Source organism: Ctenopharyngodon idella, chromosome 21, assembly GCF_019924925.1.
Source record: "Ctenopharyngodon idella isolate HZGC_01 chromosome 21, HZGC01, whole genome shotgun sequence".
Lineage (NCBI taxonomy): Eukaryota > Metazoa > Chordata > Actinopteri > Cypriniformes > Xenocyprididae > Ctenopharyngodon > Ctenopharyngodon idella.
The window spans coordinates 4,316,888-4,332,849 of record NC_067240.1 but is presented as its reverse complement, the minus strand read 5'-3'; the positions used below and the strand labels follow the sequence as shown (position 1 = coordinate 4,332,849).

The 15,962-nt window shown below is 37.1% G+C and overlaps 1 protein-coding gene across 4 annotated transcripts in view; it reads right to left on the bottom strand.

Annotated features, from left to right (window-relative positions):
- The window catches only part of shroom3 (shroom family member 3), a 66,785-nt gene that overhangs the window by 34,154 nt on the left and 16,669 nt on the right, over window positions 1–15,962 (bottom strand). The window contains exon 1 of one of the 4 annotated variants that reach the window (XM_051877831.1): window positions 12,833–13,096. The exons of 2 other annotated variants lie outside the window; for them this stretch is intronic. In XM_051877831.1, the coding sequence (XP_051733791.1) occupies window positions 12,833–12,867 (35 nt within the window). In that variant the 5' untranslated portion in view covers window positions 12,868–13,096. Of the gene's footprint in view, window positions 1–5,478; window positions 5,672–12,832; window positions 13,097–15,962 lie in introns of those variants that run through there. One more of the 4 variants, XM_051877832.1, reaches the window with a different exon arrangement.

Here is a 15,962-nt window from a genome sequence, read left to right as displayed (position 1 = left end):
TATATATATATATATATATATATATATATATATAAACACACATTGATGCATGTATGTGTATATATACACACATACATTGATGAAATAACATCAAGAACCTTTTTAACCTCCTAAGAACTTTAAAGTCAACTCAACAAGCAATGTTTTCATAAGAAACCTTAAAGGGGTCATGACATGGATTCTATTTTAATGTTCCTTGACATTCACTTCTAATGTTAATAAAGCACACACACACACACACAAAGAATATATATATATATATATATATATATAGATATATATATGGATAAATGAATATTTTTAACCTTCATTCTGACCCTCTGTCTGAAATTACCCAATTTTAAGGGGCGGCTCCTTTAAGGGGTGTCATTAAACGGCCACCGATTGGCTAAAGTCACTGCATGTGGCGTATCAGCAGTATCAACGCCCACTCGGTACTGCACATGAGAAAGTGTTTTGAAAACATTATCCATATAAAACTATCATTTACAGACAAAAGGCATTATGAAGTTGTTTACCTATGAAACTGTTAATCGTTTACTACAACGATCTGCAGTCAAATTCTCAGAACAAATGTATAATATTCCAACGCGATCCATGAAGCCATTAAAAACAAACTATCCACTTGTTCATGACGCTGGGATCTTTCTGAAGTCTCTACAGAAATGAGCAAACGTTCCTTTACACTTTCATTTGTACGGGCATCTGTATACTGTATCCAGTGTAGACAGCATCAGTAATTTTTAGCGCGACGCTCACATCCGGTGTAGGCAAGCTGTTATGCGATTGAATGCCAGTGGGCGGGGCCTAAGGTGCGATGATGTCTACTCATCGATGTCTTGCTCTGGAGGCAGGCATATGCAAATGTATTTGCCTGTGTGATGTCAAAAATCCCATCAACGAGCCTTTTTTGGAGCTTGATTAAATAAATGCTTTGTTTATAATGAGGAGGATGCTTTAAGATATGAAACTTGCAGGTTGGTTTAATGGTACAAAGACCTCTTATATGTCAAAAAATCAAGGCAAATTTGATTTCTCATGTCATGACACTTTTAATTAAAAAAGCTTCTTTTTTTTCCACAGGGTTTGTGTCCTGAGTTGCACTTTCAGCATACTTTAAATCTGGAAAACTCTGCATGCAAAACCAGGGGACGTTCCATTTAAAACATGCCATTCTCCTTGAACACACCCTTCACCTGCATTTAGAGATTCTGTGAAAGTGTTTAAAGCTAAACCAGCTTGACCCGCTGCAGGAATGCTATTAACAGGCAAGAGAACGAATGCCTGGGTGAGAGAGAGAGAGGGAACAAAGAAATGAAAGAATTTGTTTTGACAGATGTTGCTTCATCACGTGAAGAAAAAAGAATGACAGAAAAGTCAAATATGCATTTAATTAGCCCTTTGTTTACTTCTTTACTTTAATGCTGGCATTTATATGTGCAACTAGAAGTCTGATATTAGTGCTGATCAGGTTATTTGTTCTTATATAAAAGATTATAATCTCTTCTCCCTAAACAAAAGAAAGATGAAGAGCTGACCTTTCTCTGTATCTGATAAACACAATCAATATAATCTGAATAGATTTTGTTTTGCTTATGCAAATCAGTGTCTAGCATAATATTTAAGAAAGGTGTTTTTTTTGTTTTACATGAGACAACCAACAAGAATAACCTAGCAACTGCATAGTGACGTGACAAACAAAACATCGTGGTGGCAACCTGTGCACAGCATGAACCATTCACACTGGGTCTCAATCACTAATAACTGCATAAAAAATGTTGAAAATTTACACAAAATGTTTTTGCAAACATGAATTTGTTCTCATCATCACTCAAATCTGAAAATTATTCCAAACGGTATTTCAACTGCATAGCCATTCGTCACACTCTGCAAACATGTCATTACGCTCTCTAAAGAAACTATGCCAGAGTTACTGTAGGGTCAACTAGTTATTCAATTTCTAAAAACTGAATAATCTGGATTAATAAGCTATTAATAATATTAAATTATTATTGTTATTATGCCTTCAAAACCTTCAAACTACTTCAAAATGAAAACCTTTAAACTCTCTGGTCAGGCTTTCTCAAGCCAACATAGAAGTTTATTTGGTTATAATATAATTATAGTAATACTATTAAATAAATTGAATGCTATCTGGATTCATCAACTATTTCTAATAATAATAAAAATAATAATTTATCATAATACACTACTATTATTAAAGTTGTCAAAAGTACCGACTTCGGTACCTAGTCGGCCCTGAAATGTTAAAAATGTGACGCTTTGAGCACTGTTGAGCGGATTCGTAAACACCTCTGATTGGCCATTGTGTTCACGGCTCATCGGATATGTCTGTGATTGGCTTCAATGATCAACGTTGTAAATAGTCATCAATGAAGCTCTTCACCAAGCGCTTACACAGATACACATGGGAGCGTTTGAAAGCAGGCGTCTATCGCGGACCAGTCTACGTTTACGATCCGCTCAACAGCGCCACATTTTTCAAATTTCAGTTACCGAAGTCGGTACTTTTGACAACTCTAACTATTATTAATATAATTATATTTTATAATTATTATATTAATATTTATCATGGTCACTTATTCAGTTTTTACAAATGTAATTAGCTTTAAATGTTATCCTAAATTTAAGTCCAAATTCATGCATGAAAGCATGAAAATGTTCATACAAAGGTTTTAAGCATGGTTAGTGAAGGAAACCCATTTTTATTGGAAAATATGAACATTTAATTAGCATCTTCTGGGCTGCTGGAAGACACCGTTTCAGTTCATCTCCCCTGCATGCCTGCCCTCGGTCACTGAACACAACCCCCGAATGAAAGAAAAAACCAGGAACCTGATATCAGGCGAGAACAGGAAGAGACAAAATACTCTGGCAGAGGAAGGGAACAAAGGGATACAGATGACAGATGATAAAAACAACAGCAGCTTTAAATGGAATATTCACTTTAGAGATTAAGCGTTCTTTACACTTTGAAGCCACACCAGAAGTTCAACAAAGCTTTGCTAATAAATTAAGTGCCAACCAAACACGTTGACCTTTAGTGACGCCCTCTAAAAACAAACATGATAACCTGACATTGTGGATGAACACCTCTTCCTTTATCTCTTCTCTTTATCCTGCATCGGCTCCATCCTCTAGCCTTTCTCTTGCTCTGTGTTTACAGTGACTTAAACACAATCATAAAAACAATTCTCATTCCTTCATGAGTGTTTTGTGTTCTCTTGTCTATGGACAATAAACCTCATGAATTTTGGATCTAGATGCAGGTGCAAAACAACCAAAACAAACGTTTGAAACAAAACGTTCCAGACAAGTCAAAGAACGTTCAAACCAATAAACTACCTTACGCTGCTCCAAACACATGGAGTCATATGTTAAGTTAAGTAAGTTCAGTAGACAAGATAATAGACAATAATAATTTACAGTAGTTTAAACAACAGTCAAGCTACCCATTTGAAAATTTAGTTAGCTACACTTCTAGCTACTAATACAAAAAACAATACTGAACCTACTTAAAGGGGACCTATATTGCCCCTTTTACAAGATGTAATTTAAGTCTCTGGTGTCCCAAGAATGTGTCTGTGAAGTTTCAGCTTAAAAAACCCAAGATCATTTATTATAGCTTGTCAAATTTACCCCTATTTGGGTGTGAGCAAAAACACACCGTTTTTTGTGTGTCCCTTTAAATGCAAATGAGCTGCTGCTCCCAGCCCCCTTTCCAGAAGAGGGCGGAGCTTTAACAGCTCACACTTCAGTTGCTCAACAACAACAAAGCTGGAGAATCTCACGCAGACAAAATGAGGATTGTCAGTAACGGTGTTCAGCCTTACATTGTTCAAACCGGAGTCGACACTGATGGAGAGACTCAGGAAGAAGTTACAACTTTTAGAATGAAACTGGACGTTTCTGAATGGTTAGTGGATAAATTTATGTAGTTGCTGTGGAGTTGATTCAACTCATCGACTAGCATGTGCCGTCATGTTAATCTTTTGTGCAAATCCAGCGTTGAATTGACCCTCATTTGTGAAGTAAAATGACGGCATGTCAACAACACTCTACTACAACAACTCTTCCTCTTCTCTAAAGCAGCCCAACATCGCCTCACCCCCTTTGTTGCATGTTCTCGGGGGCAGGGTTTATGTAAATTTTGGGGTTCATGATGTCACCAAAAAGGGAAGGGAAGGGAAGCTTGTTGTAGTCCCTACCAGCCGTTTGTTGTAGTCCTTAACAAGTGATTTCTGTAAAAGACAATATCTCCCTTTGCATTGAATTTTGAGCGTTGTAATTTGCAGATGTTGTTTATGCTCAAACAGCAACATTACACACTAACTAAAGTTAAAAAAGTGAAAGCATAATCAAGGACCCCTTGAATACATTAGCTCATCCATGAACATGATTGCTGTCTGAGTCCCGTCAGATAGCTTTTCATCAGCTGTGAATGTGAAGATGACAACTCCCATGATTCCACACTCATTCACGGCGTTATCAAGCTATGCATTTGATACTGTTTTGAATAAGACACCTCTAGCGGCAAAACTCACATACTGTGCCTTTAAAAGGATGAAAAATATTACTTTTAAATAAGAATATAAGAGATCAGATTATATAATTTATCTGAGCAGTATTTATCTAACACAAACATAATGAGAATTATTTCAGATGATAAGTTAAATTTATGAATTTTACAACATTTAGTAATAAATAAATAAATGCATTTTATACCAAATACAACCTAAAAACTGAGCTGAAAACACAGTGACGAACAGCAGCATTTACTATTTATATCGGCGAATCATTTTTCGTAGACTTTTCAACACAAACTCAACACAGACAAGCCTCTCATTTGCATATGGAAACAAGCATATGCAATTCTATGCAAAACAAAATGACAATCACACACAGAGCACCATGATCTAATTCACATATGCAATATTAGTGATCTGTTAAATATTTAGCCAAACACACCTGAAAGCTGCTCTAGTCCAACAAATTGTCGGGTAGTTGATATATAATATGAGATGAACTTTTGTTTTGCAAGATCAAGGTTAAATTTATAAGGAAAACTGCCTATTTTAGATGCTGTAACCGCTCACTATTTCTTTTGATCCGTTTAATCGTCTTTTAGTTTTTTATAGCTCACTTAATAGTCAAACAAAGTGACTAATGAAATTTTAATGGTACAAATATTCCAAGTAATCTCAGAATTAATAATGTCGTAAAAACGGCATGCTTAGTAATTATAAAAGAATTCAAAAAATGTTGTTTTAAACAGGTTTCGATTGAGTCACTGCTGCCGCTTGCCAGATACCCGTTTATATAATGATATATAACTGTAGTATGATTTATTCCAAACAAAGACACATTGTTAGACACAGCAGTGAGATTATATAAACACAGAAAAGAAACAACTTCTACCTGTTTTTAAATGTACGTATGTGAATGGGATTACTGTACCTGGAATGTCAGTGTGGCTGTTTTTCCGAATGCAAAAGTCTGTCGGAGCACAGACCTAAACAAACCTGCAGTCAAACATCCAGAGCAACAGGTAATTAATCCCAACTTCACTCATTCAGTTTTAAAAGAGACTGACTACACATACTGCAGACGGACTCCACACTGTCAGGGGAAAAACAACATCTCTCTGCTCGCTCTCAAACACGGGTGACACATCAGAGGCAAATGACTGCTGTCCTTTCAGCCAATCAGAGGAGCCGCAGGGCTGACTGAAAGCCACAGCGGTGATGTCATAGAGCAGGTTCCTCATGTCCTGCCTTCAGGCTAACACTCTCTCTCCTCTTGTTCTGCCGCTTTCTCGTCCCCTTTCCTCATTCATGCTCATGCTAATGGACATTTAAATATTTTTACCTGTGGTGACTCAGCCAGTTTCACAGGTGGCTGGCAAGGCAATATCAGAAAAGCCTCTTCAATTGCCCTAACAGGTGGGAATAAGGAAAACCCATCCTATTCCACACCTGTTTTGAATCCTGAGCCCTGCATCTGTGTGTGGTGAGCTGACCGTCACCATAGAAACATACAAACCTTGACCACCTCAAAGCATTCAGTTCAAACGAGGGGGGTGGGATCGGCTACAAATGTGTTGTGGAGGAGGGTGTTCACATCACAGACGGGAGTAAAATGTAATAAACAGCATCTGGGTCTGTTAGCTAGAAAAGCTCAAATTAAAGACTAAGATCTTTGCATCAGATGCCGCAGTAATGTGACTCGACAACTAGACATTTTCCAGCAACCATATCTAAACATCCTTGCTGAATTTACTTCAGCAAAATTGTTTTTAGTTTGCATCTTGAATATTCTGAACTTTTATTTTTTTTTAAAAAACCTTTATTTATCCTTTAAAATTAAAAATCTTTAACGTTTATTTATGCTTAAATCAAGAAAAAAAAAAAAAAAAAACATTTGCCAAAATACCAAGATATATTCTCTGAAAAAGTCTTGCTTTTATGCTATATTTTATTTAGTTATGGTTTAATTATGTTTAGATATTTATTGGTAAATTAGACAAAATAAAAAGATTTTATGTAGTGTAGCTATATGCTACAAAATAAACGAATAAATGAACAGACAGACAGACAGACAGATAGATAGATAGATAGATAGATAGATAGATAGATAGATAGATAGACAGACAGGCAGGATAGACAGACAGACAGACAGGTTAGATAGACAGACAGACAGACAGACAACAGACAGAGATAGATAGATAGATAGATAGATAGATAGATAGACAGATGATAGATAGATAGACAGACAGACAGACAGACAGATGATAGACAGACAGACAGGCAGGATAGAGAGACAGAGAGACAGACAGACAGACAGGATAGATAGATAGATAGATAGATAGACAAACAGACAGGTTAGATAGAGAGACAGACAGACAGGTTAGATAGAGAGACAGACAGACAGGTTAGATATATAGACAGACAACAGACAGAGATAGATAGATAGATAGATAGATAGATAGACAGGATAGATAGACAGAGAGACAGACAGATAGATAGATAGATAGATAGATAGATAGATAGACAGATAGGTTAGATAGACAAGATAGATAGACAGACAGACAGACAGACAGACAGATTGACAGATAGACAGACAGACAGGTTAGACAGACAGACAGACAGACAGACAGATAGATAGATAGATAGATAGATAAAAGTTTAAACCCTTGAGCTTCTCCTTTACAACCTAGCGATGCATCCCCATTGAAATCAATGGATTTAAAGCATTAGACACAGGCATGTAAGAGCCCTGATTTGTCTTATTTCATATCGCGACTGGCAGAAAAATTGGCTTAGACATGGAAGACATGCTACTTCACGTACTGGTTCTACTTAAGCTTCTTGAATCATTTATTTTCAAGACTAAGAGCAGCAGCATTATCATACAATAAAATCTGCAGCCAAACGAACAGACAATGCCTTGTGCAAACACACAACCATTGGGCTCAATTAGAGTTTTTCTCCATCACTCTTTCTATTTCTCACTGTTTCTGACAGCCTCATCAACAGGACAAATAAAAGGCTACACAGTAAACACTGTTTGTTTAATGTACAAGCCAATGTCTCTCTCTCCCTCCTTCCCTATCTCAGTCTCATTTGTATAGTGGTCTGGCAGATTGCACCGAAACGCGTTATGCAACATAACAAGCTGTATAACTGCCATAATAATACTGATCCATTTCCCTGTGTTGATATAAACAAACCAAAGATGTCTGCTAGTATCTAATGCCCCGACCAGCCTACAATAAAACAGGTCCAGGTCCACACAAGCATGTGATCAGTTTCAGGTGTGTGCTAAGGTTCAGATGTCCCGATAAGCAGTCAGATACACGTGTGTGTGGTCGTGGAGAACTTCACCAACCGCATCACGTCTCATTAAACCATAACACGCCCTTCATGCTCGCACACGTGCAAATGTTTGATTAAACACTGAGTGAATGTAATTAAATTCTACTTTACTGCAGCCTCACGATCAATGTCACACACACACACACACCTGAAGGCCTTGGTTGTATTTCACAGGATAGGCAAGTCAGAAGTGCGTTTCTGGACCAGTCGGGTAGCATTTTTGCAGTAAATGACTGTGTTTGCAATAGGCAACCAACAACAATTTCTAATTAGTGAGGTTAAGTAGTGAGATTATCTAGATATTTCAGTTATTTTAGAAGCTTAAAGGGATAGTTCACCCAAAAATGAAAATGATCCCATGATTTTCTCACCCTCAAGCCATCCTAGGTGTATATGACTTTCTTCTTTCAGACGAACACAATCAGAGTTATATTAAAAAATATCCTGGCTGTTCCAAGCTTTATAATGGTAGTGAATGACGGTCCTGATTTTGAAGTTCAAAAAAGTGCATCCATCCATCATAAAAGTAATCCATGCGGCTCCGGGGGATTAATAAGGCTGTGTGTCCACCAAAGCATTTTTAGCCAGCCTCGTTGTGGGCGCTTGAGAGCGCTTCGGCAGCGAAAGTATTAGGAAGTATTAGGCTACTAGTATCTCATTTCACAGATAGTTTCTTTCTGTACTGTTTCTATATAAAAATGTCGATACAAAATAAAATATTTGCTCTGGCTCTTGTTTTAAATGATTTTGTTCCGTTATTATGCTTGTTGTTGTCATCTGTGGCTGTTGTACAAGCAGAATGTGGCGGTTGGTCGGTGTTGTATTTGTCCCGCCCCTCCTCCACTGTGATTGGACGGCTGGGCACAAAGTGACAGCGATGAGCGCTGTGTTTTACCCAAAGTTGAACATTCTTCAACGCGACCGGGATGGGGATGGGTTTTTGTAAGAAAAAAATCCATATAAGAGGAGCTTGAGTTTGTTGCCCAGCCCTATTTGTTTGAACCACGAGAGGCGTCTAAGCTTACGATACTCCTACATCATACGTCGGGTCAGAGGTCACTGGCCGGAAGCCAGTTATTATAGTTTATAAAGTTTTAAAATACTTTTTTGGGCTTCAAAATCCCAAGCCTCATTCACTACCATTAGAAAAGCTTGAAAGAGCCAGGAAATTCAAATTGTGTTAATCCAAAAGAAGATAGTCATATACACCTAGGATGGCTTGAGGGTGAGTAAATCATGGGATCATTTTCCTTTTTGGGAGAACTATCTCTTTAAAAGTGATTACATTTAGAGATGCAACACCTTATAGAGGATTTTAGCATGCTGACAGTGTGCAAAGATATTAACTGTTGGACTGTCTGCAAGCTAAAATCCTCTCAGAAAAGAAATAAATTCATCCACCTTAAAGCAACAACTTTGTACACAAAGATTACTGGAGTATGTTTAAGAAGAAAATGCAATTTCAATCATTCTACCTCAAAATTTTGAATGTTTAATTTCAGTGTGTTTCTTGCCATTTCTTTGTAATTATTTGTAAAGTTTACTAGCAGTTTCTGAGTGAAAATTGTTCATACACCATTGGCTGGTAAATTTCCCAAAATGCACTGTACCTGACTTTCCATTCTGATTTTTAACATACTTGTTTGATCAGACTGGCCAGGAGTTAAAACCCAAGATCCCAAGATGCTAACTAAACACCTCTGCTGAATAAAACATACAGTACAAGTTTAAATGACAGCAATGTAGCAAACTAGCGTTTAGTGCATTATCTTCCACATACTTATTTTTCGAAATGGGCAGAATACTACATATACTGCGCACTATGCAGTAAACTAAGCTGGTAGTCCATTCAGGACATATCTTGTGTTTCTTATGCCTGTAATTAGTCTTCCAATGAGGTGAGAGGAGAAAGCAGAGACCGAGAGAAGCAGGCAGGTGTTAGGTGGAGGCTCTTGGCACATAAGCATCATTTAACAAGAAATTGTTAAATATTTACAGTGTTCCTGAGTGTCACGTTGAGACTGACTATCTGTTTTAGCAGTAAGAAAGTTTTATTTCTCTCTCTTACCCTCATAAAACAAAAAAAGAAAAAGAAAAGAAAAAACAGAGAGAGGTTTGGAAGAGACCGTGAACCTAACAGAAAAAGGCTTGTATATTTCTAAACAGTAGCTAAAATGTTTACAAACAAACAGTGAACCTCTTTAACCAAGATTGTGTACGGGAACATGGTTTGTGTAACATTAGCAACACATTATTAGCTGTTTGATAACATAGTCGAGCAAAAGGCTAATCATATTAATTACAGTTATGTGTTCGATGTCGTAAAGAGCGATACCATTGTGCAGCGTTTACCTCAGTAAGCTGAGCGAGTGGATCTCTGTAATAATTTGCATATTTATTGATCCTTGTATACTAAATGAGGCATGGGTGTAGAGCAGGGATGGGCAACTGGCGGTCCACGGGCCGCATACGGCCCACCGTGTCTTTAAATACGGCCCGCTGGACCACTCGGATGATCAATTTTAAACATTTGAAAAGCAAGTTATGCGATCAGATTATGATAATACTAACTCAAACCAGGAGAGGTCGCTATTTTCAGCCGATCCCCATATTAATTACAGCGTGGGATGTGCACGCTAATGTGAAAGTTTACTAAAATTAGCAAAAATAAACGAAAAATTGACAATAAAAATCGTGTTTTCAGTCAGGATGGTTAACGGATTATCTTTTTACCAAGTTCAAGGGGTCACCCATGTTTTTTTTTTTTTTTTTTGGAAACGAAATCTGTAATTAAGATTTTAATGTGAATTGCCATTTCACCACTGCACTGCTCTCAAAATCCGCTTCTCCACAATCTGGCTGAACGGTTCTAAGAATGTTAAGGAACGGATCCAGTTGTATTTCCACTTAAGTCTGGTTCAGCACGATTACTAACCATTCTCGGCCCGGAATTAGCCAACCGTGCCGAACCGTAGGCTACTGCTAGAATGCGAGTAGTGACGTCGTCAATCAGAAACGGTCACTTGTCTGTTGTCTGGCTGCCAGTTTCTCCATAGCTTGCTAAACATGATATTTGAGCAACATGAACACAAATTATCGGATCGGCACGGAATGGAACGGGAAAGCAAAGATAACGATTTGGCCCGCTGGTGGAAAAGCGGCTAACGAGAAGTATAAAAAAGATACATGACACCAGAGTTGCACTTGTCTTAGATTTCACAAGTAAAATGCATAGTCAACAAAACCTTTTTACCAAATGAATCACAGAAACATATGCACTTAATTATGTTCTTATACATTTTTAAAAATAGCATTTTTATTCTTGGTAATATGTGAATGTGGATTATGGTCATTTTTGAATTTTTTTGAATAAGCCCTTTTTAACTGCTCTATGAAGTTGAGTTGAGAATGTTCTGTAGGCTTGTAATCAAAAATAGGAGAACTGCATTTGTTTGTTGCAAATTTACAGATAATGCAATTGAGATGTTTACATTTGCTTGTTGGGGTAATATTGCTTGTCAACTGACAACAAAGTTTCCCATTTGTATCAGCATAATTGCACGTTTTATAGTTAATAAAATCTTTAAAAACAAGATGCATTAATTATACATTGATTTCCCTTAATAAAAAGTAAATTGAATAAGACGGTGTTAAAGGTGCGAGTGTGGATTAGTAATCTGGCCCTTTGGTATGAAGGAGAAAAATGTTGGCCTTTGTCACTATCGAAGTTGCCCATCCCTGGTGTAGAGTTACATTCAAGCTATTTTAAGGCATGAATTTTTTTTTTCCACAGGAATTTTTTTTAAATGTGTCATTTTGGTGATCAAAGATGAGTTTTAAGGGATACAATTATTGACTACAGGTGGACGGAGGAAAACAGAGGAGTCTGCTGGCAAAAAGACAGAGCTCATAATAAAACAAGAATCAACATTGGCTTGGCTTTTCTGAGATGGTGTGAACTGAGGGATTTGAAATGTTGTAAAAGCAACATGGAGATGGCGTTTTTAGTATTCAACAGGTGAGTAAAGGATTTTATTGAACAGATAAATTGCCATAACAGAGTTCATTGTAAAGCATTATCTATTGTGAAGGGTCATTTCATTATGGGTTGTTGTAGCGCTGTGTTGGCATTCATGAAGAGCCGAAGCACAACCAAAATAATGTTCTTCTGTAAAATGCATGCAGTTTTGTTTTTTAACTGTTAGAGGGCCATAAGTTACATAGTGTACCTTAAAAAAAAGAGCTGTCTGAAGTATACTTCATTTATAGCTTACATTTAGCTTTTAATTTCTGGCAATTGTATTTAAGCTTGAAAATTCATAAAAGTTGTGTTCATTTGCGAAGACAATCATGATGAACAAAACGTAAGAATCATACAATTTTGTTGGTCACAGAGCCTATTTTCTGCAGTAATCCAAAAGCAATCCAGCTTGGGCTTTTTGTTAAGGGAACCAGGATGATGCTAAAGCCCAAAGTTTAATTCACTTTTTACGCATATGCGAGGGTCAGCGTATAGTGTGCGTGACACGAATTTCGTCATCAGAAAGTACGCGCATACCGTACGCGCACCACCATATGCGCATTTAATTTTTCTTACAGTAATTAGTTTATCTACAAGATGGCAACCCTGCCCTGGGGGCGTCAATTCACAATATAGTCAAAGAAAAAATGCATAATCAGAACAGACTGGAACACATGCAAGCTACAGCGACAATGGAGGCAATTTTAGCCAATAGTGGTAAAGAAATTACACACCTCCCCTTAAGGAAAGAGTATCATCTGTGCAGTAGCATTTTCTTCCAGAACAGGATTACATCAAAACATTAAACTTTCCAATTCCAAATTCCACTTCCAAATTTGCATACAAAACCCAAACACAAGCACATTAACCAAATGGTTATTTCTGCCACTGTGAATCATTCGTTTGTTTTACATACCTGGCTGATTCAGCAAACGCCTCTGAATCCTTCATCTAATCTGAACCTGATCTCTCCAAGCATTCACATGAGCTTGAACGAACACTCTTAAAAGTTGTTAATCAGCTGTAAGAGGCTTTAGGCTTGCTTCCGCTGAACATAACTAAAGATCTCCACGTTTATTTGGACCTAATAGAGCCTGGTCTATTCATAAAAATGTCTGATCTTTTTATCCTTGGAAAATCGTGGCAGATGCACATCACTTCATCATCAGCAAGAACTGACGTTCTCAGACACCTTCCCCCTTTGACACACAGTCTCAAGTCCTTTCTCTTTTATAACTCTTCCTGAATGGCCAAGCGATGATGTCATAGGCCACACGGCAACCGTTGCCGGGCTTGCTGGGGCTATTGCTGAGGCTAAGACAGGCTTGTTGGAGCTGTCTTTGAGGTTTGACTGTCTTTGACAGGCAAGAGAGATCACACAAGGCTTAACACAGAAAACGACCATGAGAAAAGGAACTGAAGGAAACCTGGAGTACCAAAGTGTGTGTGTGCGTGCAATGTTCAGTTTTCCTTTGTGTTTTTTTTTCCCTCCTTCCCACCGATGGTTGACCTCTGGACTCGTATGTAAATCAACATCCTCCTTCACCAGACTGTTCCACCGCTGAGCTGTTCTGACAACACTCTGTGTATTCTGTATACACTACCATTCAAAACTTTAGGATGAGTAAGATTTTTTTTTTTGGTAAGAAATTAATACTTTTCTTCAGCAAGGATGCATTAAATTGATCAAAAGTGACAGCAAAGACATTTATGTTACAAAAGCTTTCTATTCATAAGAATTCAGAAAAAAAAAAAAGTGTTTTCCACAAAAATATTAAGCAGATTTCAACACTGATAATTGTAATAAATGTTTCTTGAGCAGCAAATCATCATATTAGAATGATTTCTGAAAGGGTTAGTTCACCCAAAAATGAAAATAATGTCATTTATTACTCACCCTCATGCCGTTCCACACCCGTAAGACCTTCCTTCATCTTCGGAACAAAAATTAAGATGTTTTTGTTGAAATCCGATGGCTCAGTGAGGCCTGCATAGCCAGCAATGACATTTCCTCTCTCAAGATCCATTAATGTACTAAAAACATATTTAAATCAGTTCATGTGAGTACAGTGGCTCAATATTAATATTATAAAGCGACGAGAATATTTTTGGTGCGCCAAAAAAACAAAATAACGACTTATTTAGTGATGGCCTATTTGCTTCAGGAAGCTTCGGAGCGTTATGAATCAGCGTATCGAATTCGGATCGCGTGTCAAACCTCCAAACTACTGAAATCACGTGACTTTGGCGCTCCGAACCGCTGATTCGACACGCTGATTCATTACGCTCCGAAGCTTCATGAAGCAGTGTTTTGAAATCGGCCATCACTATATAAGTCGTTATTTCGGTTTTTTTGGTGCACCAAAAATATTCTTGTCGCTTTATAATATTAATATTGAACCACTGTACTCACATGAACTGATTTAAATATGTTTTTAGTACATTAATGGATCTTGAGAGAGGAAATGTCATTGCTCCCTATGTAGGCCTCACGGAGCCATCGGATTTAAACAAAAATATCTCAATTTGCGTTCTGAAGATTAACGAAGGTCTTACAGGTGTGGAACGGCATGAGGGTGAGTAATAAATTACATTATTTTCATTTTTGGGTGAACTAACTCTTGAAGGATCATGTGACACTGAAGACTGGATGCTGAAAATTCAGCTTTGATCACAGGAATAAATTACATTCTAAAACATATTAAAATAGAAAACAGTTATTTTAAATTGCAATAATATTTCACAATTTTTCAATAAATGAATGCAGCCTCGCTGAGCAGAACGGACTTCTTACATAAACATTAAAAAAATCTTACAGACCACAAACCTTTGAATGGTAGTGTATGTACGTGATGTTTAAATCTTAAGAGTAAATTCTTGTTACTAAGTGTTTCAAACACACTTGAAAATCTTTCGAAACTTCAACAACAACACGCATCTCTCAGACTTTGGCAAAACTATACATGATTCCTTGGAATCAATCACTGTAGCAGCTTTGTAAATTACAAACATGATACTATTTCCTAAAGAATTGATATATCATTGCAAGAGCCAATCAAAATGTGCTCAAATTGACTTGCCAGTGTCTCAAACACAACTTCTCTTTCAAAGATTGATGCAAAACACACTCAAAGTTGCAACTATGAAACTTTTGTTTGTTCCAAACCTGTATAACTTTCTTCCTTCTGCGGAACACACTTACAAAAATATATATTTAGTTATATATTTTTGTTCTCCACAGAAGAAATAATGCCATACAGGTCTGTTTTTCGCCACACTGAAAAACACCTGTGCCCCTTGACTACGGAAATTGCGTAAAGGCAGCCAATCAGATAGTAGCTTCGTGATTTGAGATTGCCCTCAATATCCCCCAAACATCTTGTTTCCTCTCTGTACCTGAGAATGACAATCCCTCTCTTTTTGCATTTCCCCATGTTCTTTCACCCCTGATCTGGAGTCAGTCTGGGTGAATGTGACACCAACACCGTCCTCACAAAACCAGGTGTGACACAATGCCTCCCATTATAAGAGCATTATCCAGGCTGAGAGGGGCCTTGTGTATGTGTGTGTGCACCTCTCTGTGTAAATTGCAGTGTCTGATGTCATTGTCACCCCATGCCAAAGACTCACACTCACTCTTGAAATAAGGAGAATACTTTCGGAAACATAGCCTATTTATATACATTGACTCATTAACTAATTTGTTCATTCTTATAAAAAAAAAAAAAACTCATCCCATACAAATCGACATATTTTCATAATTGCCGTCATCTATCTATATATAAAATTGATGTCATTTATATATTAAAAAATGTTGTATCTATGCTGTTAATTCTTAAAATAATTGCAACTGCAAATTAAGATTATTTCAGTTATTTTAAATGTCTTTGCAATTCATTAAACAATTAATTAAGATAAGATTAATCAATAATGTTAAAACAAAAAGAATGAGTGGTACTTGGCCATAAATACAGGTTGGAATTTGTTCAAATGTTTGCTTAACAGTACTAGTGATGCATTTCTTTGAAATATGTTTTTTTTTTTTT